At 44.3% G+C, this 12,307-nt stretch overlaps 1 protein-coding gene across 2 annotated transcripts in view; it reads left to right on the forward strand.

Annotated features, from left to right (window-relative positions):
• Positions 1–12,307, forward strand: part of MAP3K15 (mitogen-activated protein kinase kinase kinase 15) — a 113,810-nt gene that overhangs the window by 37,027 nt on the left and 64,476 nt on the right. For both annotated transcript variants that reach the window (XR_013374852.1, XM_077888786.1), the window contains exons 4-6: positions 3,375–3,568; positions 6,910–7,078; positions 9,101–9,207. Coding sequence is in view for 1 of the 2 variants with exons in the window: in XM_077888786.1 (XP_077744912.1) it covers positions 3,375–3,568; positions 6,910–7,078; positions 9,101–9,207 (470 nt within the window). In the remaining variant the exon portion in view is untranslated. The remainder of the gene's footprint in view (positions 1–3,374; positions 3,569–6,909; positions 7,079–9,100; positions 9,208–12,307) is intronic.

Genomic DNA, 12,307 nt, shown 5'->3' on the forward strand with positions numbered 1-12,307 from the left:
CAGGGCTGTGCTGACTGAGAAGGCTGCTGGCCTGGCCTGGCCAAGGAGAAGCTGTCATCCTAGACTAGAGGCTGTGGGGTAAAAGGGAACCTCTTCTTGGCTCTGCCCACCCAGAGTAGCATTTCTGTCCCTCTGGGCTGCAGGACCAGGGAGGAACAGGTTATCAAATGCTAAAGTCTCACTGTTCTTACTAAGATAGGAGTTGCTTTTCTTGAATAAGTGTTTCTCTACTTGCTGTATGCTCTTCAGATAATTCAGAGACTTAAAATGTTTTTTAAAAATTTTTGGAGGGGGGTGCCTGGGTGGCTCAGTGGTTGAGCGCCTGCCTTCGGCCCAGGGCGTGATCCTGGGGTCCCGGGATCGAGTCCTGCATCGGGCTCCCTGCATGGAGCCTGCTTCTCCTTCTGCCTGTGTCTCTGTCTGCTTCTCTCTCTCTCTCTTTCTCTCTCTCTCATGAATAAATAAAGTCTTTTAAAAAAATTTTTTTTTTGGCCAGCTAGGGCTATTTTTCTGGAGAGAGAATCTGAGAAGCTTCTCACCCTACCCCCTCAGGTCTAGCTCTGACTTAAAAAAAAAAAAAAAAAGAAAACCCTCAACTTCTTCACAGATATTTTACCTTCTAGATCTCACTGATCCACACAGTCCTCTTTCCTCTTTCTGCAGTCGGAAGGCTTTTACCATAAACTTAGCCAATGGCAGGTGGAAGAACAAGCAGTTTTACCTTCTGATTGTATAAAAAGCATTTAACATGGCTTTTCTGTTACAGATGAGGGAGAAATTTGTCTCCAACCTATCAAAACCTTCCTTTGCTGGACAATAGGAGTGTAGCTTTGAGGATTTGAGGATATTACCAGGAAGGGAAGCATCTGTGTTGCCTACTGCAGGCAGTTCCCAGTGATAGCTGAGAAGTAGTCAGAGTCTTCCCCTGACCCCAGTTATACCCACACACCTGAATTTGCCACTTCTGTTTATAACACACCCATCTCTGTTTTGAGGGATTTAACCCCAATATCTGGTGCCCACAGGGATGGTCTCCAGCTGCTATTCTGCAGCAGGGTAAGTATTCTCAGAAAATCCTTTATTTCAGGAATAATAAAACATCGAGACGCTTAATGTAAGATGAGGGCCATCCTGCTACCTGTTTTCTGTGACCTATCAGTTAAGAATGGTTATTTCATTTTTTAAAACCATTAGTTATTTGATGGAGTGAGAATGCGAGTGCACAAGCAGGCAGAGCAAGCAGGCAGAGGGAGAAGGAGACTCCCTCCTGAGCAGGGAGCCCAATGTGGGGCTTCATCCCAGGAGCCCAGGATCATGACCTGAGCCAAGGGCAGATGCTCAACCAACAGAGCCACCTGGGTGCCCTGGTTATTTCATTGTTAAATGATGGGGAAAAGTCAAAAGATGACTATTTCAGGATTTGTGTCAATAGGAAATTCAAATTTGTGTGTGTAAATAAACTTTTCTTGGGACTCGTAGTTATGCTCCTATGTTCCCATGTTGTCTATAGTTGCTTTGATGCTGCAATAGTGATGTGGAGAGGTTGCAGCAGAGACTGGCCCACAAGATACAAAATATTTCCCACCTGGTCTTTTACAGAACCAGTTTGCTGATCCAGTCCAAAGTACGTTTGAATGGAGCAGCACGAGTAATTTTAGGGCCTAACAACATGTCTCACCAGGACTTAGCAGTGTCTGTTAAGGTTCAAGGAAGAGAGAGTGTCAGGATGAGTAGTTACTCTAAATTCAGGTGGGAATGAGCATGCTGCCATTGTGTAAGGAAATCTCATTCACAAGGAAAACTTCAAAATGTATGTCACAGGGCAGCCCAGGTGGCTCGGCAGTTTAGTGCTGCCTTCAGCCCAGGGTGTGATCCTGGAGACCCGGGATCGAGTCCTGCATCGGGCTTTCTGCACGGGAGCCTGTTTCTCCCTCTGCCTGTGTCTCTGCCTCTCTCTGTGTGTCTCTCATGAATAAATAAAATATTTAGAAAAAAAATGTATGTCACATAGGTATTTGAAATTAGTTCCCCAATGTGGCAGGTTTTCCCTTCTGTTTGATCTGAAATGGTAGTATTCTGTTTTTGTTTTTGTTTTTTTTTTTGGAAAAAGTGTGCTTCCCAAAGTTAAGTCTGTATTATTCTAAAATACTCGGATAATTCTATTGGTCAAGTTTTAAAAATTCAAGAGAAAAAAATCAGATAAATTATTTCTGGCATCATATACATTCTTTTAAAAAAAAAATCATGAAAGACAGGCAGAGACATAGAGGGAGAAGCAGGTTCCCCGTGGGGAGCCTGATGTGGGACTCGATCCCAGGACCCCGGGACCATGCCCTGGGCTGAAGGCAGATGCTCAACCTCTGAGCCACCCAGGCATCCTCATCATATACATTCTTGAAAGCTAAGTGAAGGGCTAGGAGTTAAAAAGAAAAAAAAAAAGCCTGGAATTTTTTTTAAAATTTTTATTTATTTATGATAGTCACAGAGAGGGGGGGGGGGGCAGAGACATAGGCAGAGGGGAAGCAGGCTCCATGCACTGGGAGCCCGATGTGGGATTCGATCCCCGGTCTCCAGGATCGTGCCCCGGGCCAAAGTCAGGCGCCAAACCGCTGCGCCACCCAGGGATCCCAAAGCCTGAATTTTAAGCTGGTCGCTTTTGCAGCAATGTAGACAAAAGATCTGACTGATGGAAGAATGCCCTAAGGTGTATTTTAATCTTTCAAGTGTGCTAAAAGGTGAGCATGATTTAATGCTTTTTAGAGGTAGTATTTATGCTTTGCAAAGGATCATGATTCATAGTCAGATTGTAATTATTTCTTAGCGCTCAGGTAAAACAGTATTTTTTTTTTCTATTTGACAATATAAAACTTGAGCATCCTTTTTCCAAACATCTCTAAGACTAGTCCTATTTATTGGTATCTGTTCCCTGCAAGACAATTTTTCTCAACAGAGTTTATAATAGTTCACCTGTGGTTGAACGATCAAACAATAGAGCTTTTCCATCTATGCTGAAAGAAAGAAAATCTGCCTTTACATTGCAGTTCTTGGTTATCAGTGGGTTCAAGGTCACTCCAATTTGAGGGGCCTGAAATGATGTTGTCTCCATGACTTAAAACCCTTAAAAACTCTGCTAGTGAAGTTCAGAGACATACACAGGTCAGTTTAGCAGGTGAAACGAAATTTTTGTTTTCGGGCTGGTGGAATTGAGTGGTTTCCCGTTCTGTGCCCAGTAGATTCCTCGTCCTATTGCACACATTGTTAGTCATTCTCAGGCACTTTCTCCTTCCCTGTCCTACCAGGTTTCGCCTGCCCAAATCCACTGCTGTGTTTCTGCATCAATTACTTTGTGAAACATTTTTGTTTCTGTTTTCCAGGCATCTAGTGGAAATTATTATTTCATCCCATACATTGTGACACCGTGTGCTGATTATTTTTGCTGCGAGAGTGATGCGCAGAGGCGTGCCTCAGAGTACATGCAGCCCAACTGGGACACCATCCTGGGTCCACTGTGCGTGCCCCTGGTGGACAGGTTTATTAGCCTCCTCAAGGACATCCACGTGACCTCCTGGTAATTCTCATTCACTGTTAGCAAATCTGGGAGCTTTGCCAAAATTTTCCCTTCACATTCACGGCGCAGCCAACTCCTAGGAGACTGTAATGCCCAGGGAATGGGGAATCCCAGCCCATCTGTTTGAAGTTTTTCTGGAATCCATTATTGTTCCTTGCTACTTCACTAGGTTGGGCCAGTGAGGTGTAGCCAAAAGAGAATAGAAGTGGAGTTTTAGCAGGTGAGGGTTGAGCCTGTGTCTGGCCCCAACTCCCCAGGTGACCTTGATAAATAACTCTATGTAGCCATTTCCTAGAAAATAAGGACGTTAAGTCACTGTTAGTTTTCATGCTCTTTCAACTCTGAGATTCCATGTTTTTTTTTTTTTTTTTATTTATGATAGTCACAGAGAGAGAGAGAGAGAGAGAGAGAGAGGCAGAGACACAGGCAGAGGGAGAAGCAGGCTCCATGCACCGGGAGCCTGATGTGGGATTCGATCCCGGGTCTCTAGGATCGCGCCCTGGGCCAAAGGCAGGCGCCAAACCGCTGCGCTACCCAGGGATCCCTGAGATTCCATGTTTTAAGATCACTTCTGAACACGATTGCATCTCTCCCAGCCCCTAAGCCCACGCAGCTGTAGAGGTTGTTAATGTGGCTCAGCAAGGTCACTCTGATCATAAGTTCTTGCCTTGAGTCAAGCCACAGCCATCCTGAGCTCAGGATGTCTTGGGATATGTTCTTTGTAGATTTATATTGGAGAAGGTGAGGGATACTCGTTCAAAGAGGTGGGCAGGTTTGGGTCTGAGTCCTGGCTCAGATAATTCTGTGCTTGGCGGCCTCATGAAAGTCATCTCACTTGTCTGGGCCTCTCTGCTTAAGAAGCCATGCCTTAAAATGTTCTTATTTGAAAAGCTGGAGGCCAAAAATCATCCACTAAACCAAAGGATCTAGTGTTTGTTTGTTTGTTTGTGGCCAGTTTAAAGGATTTACTCCTGTGAGTTATGTCACAAGAAGGATCTGTCCTTCCAAAACAAATGAAAATCCAGAGCTCTGGTGGAATCAGCTTGAAATGGAAAGGCCCACACATCCCCCTGTGGCTCAGGTGGCAGCTGCCTGAGCCGTGATGTGGCCCTGTTGTGTTGGTATGACATACACATTTGCTAGCAGTCTGTTCTTTTTTCTATCCTGTCATCTCTTGTTTGGACACATAGTTTCTTCTACACACTAAGAAATAAGACTAGAAACCCAGATTTTGGTGACCAAATGCCAATACTGATGGGGGACCTTTTGTGGCCCGTTTCCTGCGCAGCCTGAATCAGGCATACCTTGCTGCTCAGTGAACATTTTAGTGACATTTAGGGAGAAAACTCTTCAAATAGCATCTTTGCAGGTCTGATGAGGAAAGAGGCTGGCTTGAGTCTAACATATGAACAAGGCCTTGCAAAAAGTGGGCTCAAGTTCGTTTTTCATGAAATGTGTGTGTCAGTAGGAAAGCACCTGCTTTGATTTGGTGTAATTTCAAAGGACTTGAAATACCTGTTGGTCGCTTCTACCCCTTGAATGGTTAGTGAGAAGGTACTTAGGGCTTCTGGTCTAAAACACCTGTAAGAGGGATGGCAGATAAGCTCTTTGCTCAGGTGTGGACTCTGATAAAGAGCTCTGGTAAAGGTTGCCTATAGCCTTGTGTTGAAAAGGGGTTTGAAGCCATTTCCATGTTGAGTGTCCCCAAGCCATACTCAATTCAGTGTTTTGTTTATTTACTTACAAGTTATAGCTCTTATGAGGTTTCTCAGTTTATTAAAACTATTTTTCAGAATTAGCCTTAAAAACAAGACTAAACTAAAGTATAACTTTTTACTTGTCAGGCTAAACTAATAACACTTTAATATTTTTGATGCCTTTATACTCTACTAAATGGACAGTGGCTGTCACCCAATGTAATGACTCCTAAGATTAATGATGGAATTTTAAACACTGGTGGAATCTGCTAATTTGCACAACGGGATGATAAAAGACAAATAAGAAAATAAAAAATTAAAAAAAATAAAGCAATACACTGATAATTTTATATCAGTGCATTCTCTAAATGTTAATTGAGGTCCTATTATACAAGCATTGGCACAGTCTGTGTACTGTATTCACATTTCTTTGGCATAGCTTTAAAATTACTGAAAGTAAGTAACATTTGGTTTTAGTCTTCTGATGTATTTGTCTTTCTCTAATGACTGTTAAAATGAGACTGCTCCTTTTTTTTTTTTTAAAGATTGAATTATTTGAGAGACTATGGAGGTTGCAAGGGAAGGGGGAGAGAGAATCTCAAGCAGACTCCCCCCTGAGCGCAGAGCCCACTGTGGGGCTCAAACCCACAACCCTGAGATCATGATAAGCCTGCTCCTTTTTTTTGATGAGCAGCCTAGTTTTTCTCTCTACAGTGAAGTCCTCTCAGCTACTTAATGGGTTGATTGTAGATTACTGCTTGGCAGTGCTCAGTCTCTATTAACACATTACTTGGAAAGTACGTAACATATTTAATTCAATCTACAGTCATTGTAAGTTGGCCTCTATACATCAAATTTGATCATTTGTAAAGATTTTAAACCAAGTACCAGATACTAGCATTGGTTCTCTGAGAGGCTGCAGTTAAGAGATTCCAGTGTAGATTTGAATTGCTTTAGATGTCTTCATACATCCCTACTATTATCTGGATGCTCCCAGGAAGGAAGTTTTGGTTGGAAAAGCATTCTGGCAATTAAAAATGACTAGGGGAGTGGGAGTGAAAGGCAGAGGTTGTCCGTAAGCTTCCAGGCGCAGCTGCTGCGATTGCTCATGGACACACCCAATTTCCGGCTCTTGGCCAAATGGAAAAAGCTTTGTGATTTCTAGGTGGGGATACCTGATAAATTGATGTTAAAGATATTCTCATTATACTGTGTTTCATGGCTTTTGGACTTGTATTTGGCTCTGTGATAACATGTTAATAGTGGGGGAAATAAACGGTTCAAGTAACCTTGAATCAAGCAAGGTAACTCTTGCTCTCTCTGTGTTGGAAAATCCCAGAAGGGATAGGGTGGGGTGGGTAGTGAGTCCTATGCGTCACCCAAATTTCAACTCTGAAAATATTTTTCAAAGGTCATAACGAACTGAGTTTGTTGATGTTGAATGGTTAGTTGCTACAAAAGGTGACCAGCAAGTGGGACATGTCTCCTGTCTCTGTTGGTGCAGGGAGGCTCATGGCGAGGAGGGTCCCCCGTGTGTCCAGCTCAGTTGTGGCGATGAGAACTAAGTTGGTTTGAGCTTCTGAAGAAAACAGGGTCCCAGATGCAGGTAGATGCGACCAGAGGTTTTCCTGTTTCCCTCTCCAGTGCTTATTACAAAGAAACCTTGTTAAATGACATCCGGAGAGCCCGAGAGAAATACCAGGGTGATGAACTGGCAAAGGAGCTGGCTCGGATCAGACTTCGCTTGGACAACACTGAAGTTCTGACCTCGGACGTCATCATTAATTTGCTGCTGTCCTACCGTGACATCCAGGTAGGAGCACCCTTGCTGGAGGCCAGCGTGCGTGGGGCTCAACCTTGGCCTGAGGAATTCATTCCTCACATGAAACACTCTTACACAGGCGTGTGGTTAGCTAACTGGTTTATAGGCAAAAGTACGTGCCTAGGTCATAGGTCCCCTAGCATATCTGTCGTGATGGTAACCCTGGAGGTTTTGTCTCCTCAGATGGCCACTCTGGCCAAACCTCATGCAGTACTGCTTGATAAGAGGAACTTTGAATTGAACAGTTTAAATGCCCTTTATGCAAGGCATTGTTTCAGGCTCTTGGCGAATCCTAATTCATTTAATCCTCTTGGCAAGCTTATGGGATGTATACTTCATCATCCCCATTTTACAGATGAGGCACAGAGAAGTTAAGTAAGTTGTCCAAGGTCACGCAGCATTTAGCAAAGTCAAGATTCACACCGAGGCAGCATTGTCCTTGTTCTTTACTCCACTGCTGTGGTACTTTCTTCAGGCCTCTTGTCACTTTCTTCCTTGTTGACCCCTGCCCATCAGTGACAGGGAAAGCAGGAGTAGTAGAGGCACATCCAGGACCCAGGGAATGCAGATGCTTATTCTAAAACAAGTATCAGAGCCTCATGAAGAGTGCTGGACACCGTTTATAGGATGCGGTACCATGATGGAAATGGTGGAGGGTTTCGTCCCTCCAACTTAAAGGCTGTTAAGCCATTTATAAGGATGTCTTGATCTACTTCCCTCTGGAGTGGAACACAGGACAGCGTGCCTTCCGCACAGAGTTCTACAGAGCCGTGTTGGAGGTTGTTGACAACAGGTCTTTAGATCTAAATGAGAAGGGCACCCAGTTCTGACATGAACAGAGGAGAGTGGACCGCTGAGGAACGCCCGCCCTGCTGATAGACTGATGGATCTAATCGACTTTAACAGCAGGTGCTATTCAAGATTTTGACAATGATGAAATTAAGGCCCAGGGGACAAGAGAATAGGAATGACCTTTTTTGAATTCTTTCTTCCATTGAGCTGCTGGCTTTGTTCTGTTCCTGCTTTCATGCCTCTCTTCTTTTTATAAGCTACTTTATTTGAAGGTAAGCCAGAAGCTTCTTGGGATACACTGCCTCCTTTTCTCAAGCAGCAGCATCAAGGTGTAGAGCCACAAAAACAGGCACAGGATTTCAGTGGCAGTCCTCCTCAGCTAACTGTGGCTGGCTGTCAGCAAGTTGGCCAGTCATAGCGGTTGGAAGCCTGGCTGAAAGGGTAGCAGATGGCATTGCTCGGAGGAGACCCAGCTGAGACCAACACAGTAGCAAATTTTCTCTGAGTAATTATGCAGTTTAGAACTATGGTTCTCAATCAGAGGACGTGTGGCCATGTCTGGAGACTTTACTGATTTTTCACAGCTCAGGGGTGAGGGGGAGGTGCTACTGATCTCTCATGGGTTGAGGCCAAGGGTGCTGCTTAACATCCCAGAATGCCCAGGACGGCCCCTACAACCAAGGACGGCCCCTACAACCAAGGATGATCCAGGCCCAAAATGTCAATAGTGCCAAGGTTGAGAAACCCTGGTTTAGATGAGTTCAATTATTTCTGGCAAAATAGGAAGGATCTGGCATGATTCCTCTCTTCCTGTGGTAAGTGACTGTAGAATTTCATGTGTGTTAAGATCTCGCTTATGTTAACCCACAGCTCTGCTCGTGGTGGTAACTCTCCTGCGCTTACAGCATGGTAGCTTTTTTCTGGGCTGCTGGACTCCCTTGCTTGCTTTTGTTGCCTTTGGATTTAGCCTCATCCCCTTGATCCTTTTGTGGCCTCTGATAGCAGAGATTCTTTGTCTACCTTTTCTTTTATTCATTTTGGTTTTTTGTTTTTAAGATCTTATTCACGTTGTGTTACAGGCTGTAAGGTGACTTCACTAAATGCTGTCTGTAGGGAGAGGCTTGTATCCCGGGACAATCTTAGGCTGATAACCATTGAGAAGAAGCTGTGAAAGGCTGTGTGTTTCTTGTCTTTCTTCACCTTGGGACCTCTTGCCAACAGGACTATGACGCCATGGTGAAGCTGGTGGAGACACTGGAAATGCTGCCTACGTGTGACTTGACGGACCAGCATAATATTAAATTCCATTATGCCTTTGCACTGAATAGGTAAGAGAGAGTAGATGTATAGAATTCTGAAACATGCTGCCTGTTAAATTCTTCTTTCATTCAACCCTCACTGAGTCTGAGCCAGATCAGGTGCTAAATGCCAAGGTTATGAAAATGGTCAAAGCGTTTAGTCTTGGTGTTTCAGGACTTTGTCTTTGGAACATATATTCCAGCTGTGAGGTCAAGGCTCTAGAGCTCAGAGTGCCAAATGCCTTGATGAAAGTTTGCCCCAAATGCTGTGGAAGCATAGCAGAGGGTGAAAGTCATTCTACTTGGGGCTTTTAAAGAAGCTTCCCTGGGGTCTTTGGGGCTGGGTTTGCAATTTGTAGTAAGATTGACGTCATGTGCAAAAGAGTGTGGGGCAGGGTTGGTGAAAAGGCCATTGTACTTGGCCAGAGCAGGGGTAGGAGCTCAGTGTTCCTCATGTGCAGCGTGCCTTTTGGGGGGCATCCAGGGCAACAGCATCACAGAATGTGCGCGAAGCAAACACAGGCCATGAGGCTAAGCGTGGAGGCTGGGACTGTGTCTTGAAAGGACCTTGTATACATGAATAAGGGGTTGGTAGTGTCTTGTGGACTTTGGGGGACTGGTTGAAGCAACTGGAGGAATGTTGACGGATAGGAAAAGAGGGTGCTGTCTTCATTACTAGCATAATCTGAACTTTGCAGTACAAGTTATGGGGCTAGATAGAGTTTGTGAGACTTGACAATTCCTGCCTGGAGACCTGGAGCCTCAAAAGCTTGTGTGCAGGGAGTACCCGTAAAGCAGGTGTAACCAAGAGACTCCAAATGCAACGATTCAAGTAAGACAGAAATTTCTTTCACTTAGCAGTGTAGCGGTGAGAGGGCCAGACTAGTGGCTTAGGGCTGCTCTAGGAGTTGTTTGGGGACCTGGTTTTGGACCGTTTTGTAGCTCTTGAATTTGCAAAAATGTTGTCCTGATCTAGTTGAAGCTAGGTCACCACTTCTTCATATTCCAGCCTATGTAAGGGGGAAAGACTAGAAGCTCAGGACAGTTTTCTTTAAAGCAAGTAGAATTAGCACAGGACACTTCTACTTCTATCCCATTGTTGAGAGCTTAGTCACATGACCCTATCTAGCCAGAAGGGCAGCTGGGAAATGTAGTCTCTACCTGGGCAGCCACATGCTCATTCAAACATGGGGTTTGGAGGGTAACGAGGAGTTGGCCAGGTTGAATCTCAAAATCCTAATGCCTCAGTGTTTTAGTCCTGCAGTCTCCCTTCTTCCCCAGATAAGATACAGGAAGGGGAGCAGCATTAGGTGAATATGGTAAGAGCCATGTCCAGATAGATACACTTACTGCTGGACCTGCCCTCTGCTGGGGCCAAGAATTGGTCATATTTAATCAGGAAGCAAAAAATTCTGGGAAGGTATTCAGACTTAGCCTGAGCACCAGAGAGTCCTGACACTTCATCATCAGCCTTCCATGGCCAGTATCTTCTACAGGGAATGAATACAGTGAGCTTAGGAGGTGACCTGAGTGAGAGGACTCTTGTGTCAGCTTTCTCAGAGTCTTGGTTTGGCTTCAGCAGCTGGATATGTGTTATATACATATATATAAAACATATATAGTTATATGTTGTGGGCTTACCACTGACAGCATCTGCAGGACAGCAGACATGTTCGGGAGCCCATGGCTTCAGGAGTCTCCTGACACACATGACATCACGTCTTTTATATTGAAGTAAAATGTACATGCAGTGATATGCATAGATCTCAAGTATACAATTCGATGAACTTTGATAAACCAACAAACACTGTAAACAACACCCCTCTCAAAATAGAAAACATTTCCATCCCCTCGGAGAGTTCCTTTGTGCTCTTCCCCACCCCTTCATAGGCAACCACTGTTATGACATCTGTCAGATGTTAGATTAATTTTCCCTGTCCTTGAACTTTGTAGGAATCACAGAGTGTGTATTCCATTGTGCTGGTTGCCCTCACTCAGCATCATATTTGTGAGAGTCATTGGTGCTGTTGGATGTATGAGTAGCACATTCATTCCTCTTGCTGTAGAGTAGTCCACTGTATGGATATACCACAATTGATCTATCCATTTCATTGCTGATAAACTTTGAAGGTGTTTTCAGTTTAGGGGTGTTAAGAACAGTGCTGCTATGAATATTCTTGCACATGATTTTTGTACACATATGGCACAGTTCTTTTGGGTAGATAGCATGTGCATGTGTCGTGCTGTAGTAGATATTGGCAAACAGTGCTAGGATTTTTAGTCTTTTTGGAGAGGAGGTTTCATGGTCTCTACGAAAATGGGCCTGCTCTCTCCCCACTGGTCTTTAAATTCGACCTCCCAAGGTAGGGAGCGCTGGGGAGGGCATCTTCATTAAGCCTGGGGTTGGGGAGGGAAAGGTCCCGTTACTCTGTTACGCTAAAGTAGTGTGTGCCACTTTTATTTATACTTAAGCGTACTTGATTAACCCTTGATTTATAAGGATTAAATGAGTTAGTACTGGTGACGTTTCTGGAAGAACGCCTGGTACACTAAAAGTGCCATTAAAAAAATGGTTTGTTAAATAAAAACTAAGTCAGTCGCCACCATGTCTTCTCCCAGATGGAGTAGAGGTGACTATTGTCAAACAGAACAGTCTGATTGCCATCCACTCGAAGTAATAAAAGAGAAAAACAATTTGTGAAGTGGAAAACCAGTATCTAAGAGAAATGGGTGTGGCAGGATGAAGTGATCCCAAGACCAGTGCGTTTCCAGTTTGGAAGCAGATTGGCTGGGACCGCCCGCAGCTGAACCTTTGCTCTCTGGTGATGGCTCTTTTCCTTCTGGCTGACTGGTAGACAGTGGCTCTGTATTACAGGCCGGGCAGGGTATAACTTGGCCAGCTGTTGGCATATTCACAGTTGACTTTCACACTAAGTACAGCTTTGAGAAACTTTATGGCATTACTTTGTGTCTATAAAGGTGAATATAGTGATGAACAGATAATTTTTCCTGCATTACAGTTGACCTTTATCTCTTCGGAAGCAGAACACATCATGGCCATGAATTAGTTACTCAGGGTTGGCAGTAATGAATGATGTTTGACCCTCAGATGGCAAGGGCTCTCTGTTTC

Source organism: Canis aureus, chromosome X (genome assembly GCF_053574225.1).
Source record: "Canis aureus isolate CA01 chromosome X, VMU_Caureus_v.1.0, whole genome shotgun sequence".
Classification (NCBI taxonomy): Eukaryota; Metazoa; Chordata; class Mammalia; order Carnivora; family Canidae; genus Canis; species Canis aureus.